The following is a 6,145-nucleotide window of genomic DNA, read 5'->3' on the forward strand; positions in this document are numbered from 1 at the left end:
AAAAACGATTTTTAAAACTGGAATCTAACAGAATATTTAAAAATTCCACTGAAAAATTACGTGTCCGCTACCCTTCCGTTCCAAAAGTAACAAGCTCCGCCTACTCTCTATTACGGTTCAAAATGTCAACAAAACAGGGTCTCTCGTGGAAAATTATCGACACTTCAATAATAAATGTAATTTTTGTAGCAAATTTGGTATCAGCATACAGGAAAATGATTCCGGAATCGAACTAGGTAGGTGTGACATGCACAATTTCAACTTGAAAGTCGTTACAAGCGTTGAAGGGCGGTACTCCGCGGTACCGCTAAATCTCCAACTTTTTGTATGGCACATCGTTCTGACCCCAACCCGTCATATCAATATCCAAATAAAAAAGAGGAGGGTTGCAGGGTCAGAGGAAATTCGGACTATGATAGATAAAGAGTGTTGCAGCCTTCCAAGAGATTCTTCGTGTCAAAACTTTGTATCATGTGCGATAACAATACTGACTTACTACAACAGATACGTCTACACTACTTTGCTTTGTCTAAGAACCGAAATGACTTTCCTTTACAAGTTATCCGGGCTTAAAAAAAAACGCATCAACCCAAAATCAAGGCATGACAAGACACTAGTTCAGAGGTTAGCACGTGACTGTTTCGCATAACGCTTAGCCACTCTCGGAGAATACTGTGATGACCTAAAAGATTCTATTAACATTAGGACATTGACGAAATGCAGTGCATACCAAGAAGCAAGTTAATTCAATATAAGTCAATACAATACAACTTTAAATCTACGTGAAGCACTTGTGAAAATCGAATGTAATATTTTAGAAATGAAAAATCATTAGATTCGATGAATTCGAAAATACAGACACTTGAATCAGGAAACTAGCTGTATCATGTTGAATTCTGCAAACAACAAGATCGTCTTGTTTACCTCCAAAACCAAGTAAACCATTTTAGAGCAAAATGTGAAATATTGACTGAGGAAACTGTCGTGTTAGAGACAAATGCGTCCAAGTTGAATCACGAACTGAACACACTTAAGAACAGTCCGAATTTCCTCTGACCCTGCAACCCTCCTCTTTTTTATTTGGATATTGATATGTCGGGTTGGGGTCAGAACGATGTGCCATACAAAAGGTTGGAGATTTAGCGGTACCGCGGAGTACCGCCCTTCAACCGCTTGTAACAACTTTCAAGTTGAAATTGTGCATGTCACACCTACCTAGTTCGATTCCGGAATCATTTTCCTGTATGCTGATACCAAATTTGCTACAAAAATTACATTTATTATTGAAGTTCCGATAATTTTCCACGAGAGACTCTGTTTTGTTGACATTTTGAACCGTAAAAAGAGTTGGCGGAGCTTGTTACCTTTGGAACAAGTTGAATAACGAACTGAACATACTTAAGAACAGTCCGAATTTTCTCTGACCCTGCAACTCTCCTCTTTTTTTACTTGGATATCGATATGTCGGGTTGGGGTCAGAACGATGTGCCATACAAAAAGTTGGACTAACTTAAGAAGGACACAGAGGATGATAAAACTGCAATGAGCTCAACAAATACAGAGGTACAAACACTTACGACTGGTCTGTTGCCAAAAAAAACAAGAACTGAGAAAATAGAATCAAAACTCGAAGCCATCACGAAACTTTGTAAAGCAGAGACGAAATCCCGTATAGACTCTAAATCTGCCAGGATATCTGACTCTAAGGCGTCTGGATTATGCTTCTTAAAAAGCAAAGTTTGTTTTCTAAGTGATCGAATGAAAGACAATGTAATATCTATTCAATCATTTGAGAAGTCGACATCATCACTCTACACAACTGTAACAGAAATACGCAAAAGAGTGAACACTACTAAAAAACATTAACAGCACCGATGTTTTCCCAAATACTTATTCTAATGTACTTTGCGATCAGACAAAAAACATCATCATCGTCAGAGCAAACCACACAAAAAGGAATTATACCAGTCAATAAAAAAAGATAATTGTGCGCGTCCTGATACTCCCGATAGTAGCCTAAACGGAGGTGTTCCACACTATGCTAAAATGTCCATGGAACGACCAAAGTCTAGTGAAAAGAACAATAAAATAAGTGTCGACTGCCTAAGCTCTGTTTGTCATCCTTCGAATAATGAATTCTGTGGGTTGGTTAAAAAGAAAACTTGTGTTGCAAGATTTTACATAGGTGGCATAGACAAACGTAATTCTTCTGAATATGCGATGCGTCGATTCCTTGCAAGCCGTAACATCATGGTCACTTATCTAAAGTATTTCGATAAGAGGTTTAAAATGACAGCCTCAGTTCAACTGAATGTAGCGTATATGCCGAGAAAACTAAAGACTGTCAATTTTGGCCATCAGGTATTTTTGCTAAAGAATGGCTACTATGGCAGCAATTTGTGGCTGAACACACTACTAGAGATGCACGAAACCATCAAGTATGTTAAATATCCAACTTAATATGATGTGTTGGAACTGTCGTGGATATTTTCTAGTATTCCATATCTATCTGAATCTCTACGTGATCATGATATCAACATATGTGCCTTTTCAGAACACTGGTTGCGAACTCATCAATTGCACGCATTGAACTATATTGACAACAAGTATGTAGCTTACGGCAAAGGAACAGATGATGTTAATCCCGAATCATTTTCTACAAGAGCATCTTATAGATCAGGAGTAGCTCTCTTGATTTCAAAAGAAATACACCAGTACAAAACAGAAATAGACTGTGAAAGTTCAAGGATCGTCGGAATCGAAATTAACTTACCAAACTGCGCTCCGATTATTGTGCTTTCAGTGTATCTACCTCCGATCAGTAATTCGTTTCAATTCTTCCAAGAAGTGGTAGAGTGTTTCTTTGAACTTTGTTCGACGTACAGTAATGTTGGGTACTTTTTCATCTCAGAGGATTTCAATGCTAACATCAAAGGCCCATGATATGATTTTACCCCCGACCGTAGAAGTGATCTTCAAACTCTCATGCAATAACACAATTTATTGTCAATAAATATGGAAACTTCGTGCAATGGACCAATATGTACATTTCAATCTTACGAAGATGGTCGTACAACAGGGATCGACCACATTATAACCAACTCTGACAATTTACCCTATATTTCAAAAACTTATGTATGTGATGATGTAGCATTCTGCGTCTCTGATCATTTCCCTGTCATTAGTTCGCTTGAAATAGGATGTTCATACGTCCAACTGTCAAGCACCACCAATAAAAATAAAGTCGCATGGAATAGATAAAAACCTCATTGAAGATTATACTTTTGCAGTTTCTTAGAATTTGTGAAGTTTAGAATTTCCTGATCGAAATCTATCTCGATTGATTCGTACTATGAAAATATAGTGTCAGCTATGAAAAAAGCCGAACACGAAGTTTTACCGCATGTTAAATACGGAAAATATTGTAAACCTTACTGGTCCGAGGAATTGACTTGTTTACGGAATGAAATGCGAACTTCACAATCCTACTGGAAGTCTACCTGTAACTGCCATTCGTGTGATTGTATTGCCTTTACGAAGTATAAACACGCAAAAGCCAATTTCCGAAAATCATTACGCAGAGCTTACGATAAGTTTGAGGCTGACATCTCTGCAAAACTTGAATCAGACATGGGCGTTGATCAGAAGCATGTATGGATTTTAATTAATAACCGAAAAAAGAAATCTCCGATGTGCACATCACTCAAGAAGAACGGTCTTATTTTTTCAGAACCGGAGGCCATCAACGACATTTGGTATGAACATTTCTGTGATGTGTGCTCGTCAACAATCTATAAAGATGAAAACCGTAAAAAAATCATATCTGAACAGGTGAATAAAATTCGTGATGTTGTAAAAGCCGACAATTCCGAAACCTTAATATTCTCGGTAGATGAAGTCCTTAAAATTTGCATAACTTTGAAGCCAAACAAAGCCTGTGTGCACGATGGAATAACCTATAAACACATCCGGTATGGGGTAATCTTTTAGTGAAACATCTATGCCACCTATTTAACATCATTATGGAAAACGCTTTGATACCAAACGATTGGCGAAAGAGCACGATCATACTTTTCTATAAAGGTGATAACAAACCTAAAACTGATACAAACTCATATAGAGGCATTTCTCTTGTTCCAAATGTAACGAAAGTTTTTGGAAAGCTTATAGACATAAAGCTCACTGAAATATGGAAAGATTTCCCAAACCCTCAGCAAGTTGCCTATCAAAAACATTTATGCAGTATGAATGCCTCATTTACAAGAAGTCGTTTATCACCATGTCGAACGTAATGGCACTGTATATGTTGTATTGCTAGACAGTGCCAAGGCATTTGATACAGTATCACATGATGCTCTACGTATAAAACTTTATGAGTATGGAGTGTGTGACAAACTGTGGTTACTTCTTGACAATATGTATCGCGGTCTTCGTGGATTTGTTTTATTACAGGGATCAGTGTCAAAAACGTTTGAATTAAAATGCGGAATTCGCTAGGGAAGCGTTTATCAGCTAAATTATATCTCCTATTTATAAACGATCTTATTAATGAACTTGAAAAAAAACAATGTTGGCGCTAACTTCTATAATAGCAAAGCAAGTTTGTCCGTTCAGGCTGATGACATAGCCCTGATTACTTCAAGTTGCGCAGCTACCCAACAGCTTGTGAAAATCTGTGAGAATTACAGTATTGCTTGGGGAGTTTCCTTCTCACCATCAAAGAGCAAACTGTTACAATTTGGAAAGCATTACACTATTACAGGAAAGAGCAGTTTGTGTTGCAGACGATGTCATATTTCTCATTACGTAATAATAAGTTCAAAGCGTATTACTATATCACAAATATCTCCCTTTTGATGAAAAATATGACATCGTCTGCAGCACAAACTGCTCCGTCCAAAAAAGTTTGTTTTATCAAAATAGGCCAAGAAACAACTTAGATATATTTGTGAAATGGGAAGCAAGCATTTTTAATGTTACCCGTCTACATATGAAAATGGACGTTCTTGTGGTTGAATAATGCTTTCCCTCCACAATAAACGACATCTTTCAAAGATTTATGATTGTAATTCTAAAACAACAACCATTTTCGAACATTTTAAGATCTATATTGTTTTTGATAACTCCACATTCTAATAGCAATATTTCGGTTTTCGTAACCAGCCCCAGTTCAATCGAATGTGACACCAACAACGTACGCAACGTCTAAACAAACACATGGTACAAGTTCAATGCTGAATGTTATGGTACCTCACAAGGTAGAAGAATGCAATTTAGAAAAGTTTTATGAAATTGAAAACATTGGTGTCGAGACAAAGAAAACAAATACAGAACATGAGGACTTCCTTGTAAAGTACGAAAATTCTATAGCGTACCATGACAACCGTTACCATGCTAAGTTACCATGGAAAACCGACCACCCTCCATTACCGGTAAATAAGACAATTGCTATGCAAAGAATTAGGAATGTAGTGAGGCGTTTAAGTTCAAAACCACAGTTGCTACACAAGTACACCGAAATCATAGTAGAACAGGAGAAACGAGGTTTTATTGAAAAAGTAACAACCGATGAAGCCGTTCAAAATACCAAGTTACATTATATACCTCACCATCCGGTGAAGAAAGATTCAGTGACCACGCCAATCAGAATTGTATATGATTGTAGCTGTAGACAGAACAAAGACAGAATGATTGCTTACAAAATGTACCACCGACATTGAATGACATAACTGCAATTTTGATGAGATTTCATTTGAACAAGTACGTGGTAAGCAGGTGGCGGATCCTGGATTTTAGATTAGGGGGCGCACATTAAAAATTTCGCCGAGTGGAGCTCGGCGAAAAATGTTTTGAGGTTATTTTTTTTAAATATTCTTCTAGAGAGGTGCAGTGTAGATATCCTCTGTGGTAAAATTAGCGACATATTAAAGTTTCAACCTAAAACCGCCTAAAACTACTCATGACAACCCATGCTTTGCAATTTTAGGGGGGCGTACGCCTGAATCCGCCCCTGGTAAGTACAGATATAGAGAAGGGATTTCTAAATATTGGACTAGAGAAAGAGGATAGGGACGTGACAAGATTTTTCTGGCCTAGTAATCCAACAGACCCCGACACTGACTTAATAACTTACAGGTTCAAGTTC

General features: G+C 37.4%; 1 protein-coding gene across 1 annotated transcript; it reads left to right on the plus strand.

Moving 5' to 3' along the window:
- The first annotated feature begins 5,243 nt into the window (after positions 1-5,243).
- Positions 5,244-5,720, plus strand: LOC148623698 (uncharacterized). The gene has a single exon (XM_088565425.1). It carries the CDS (start codon positions 5,244-5,246, stop codon positions 5,718-5,720), a length of 477 nt encoding a protein of 158 aa, XP_088421551.1.
- The last annotated feature ends 425 nt before the right edge of the window (positions 5,721-6,145 follow it).

This window comes from Perna viridis, chromosome 2, assembly GCF_037379345.1.
Source record: "Perna viridis isolate PV_CMFRI_1.1 ecotype Kerala chromosome 2, ASM3737934v1, whole genome shotgun sequence".
Taxonomy (NCBI): Eukaryota; Metazoa; Mollusca; class Bivalvia; order Mytilida; family Mytilidae; genus Perna; species Perna viridis.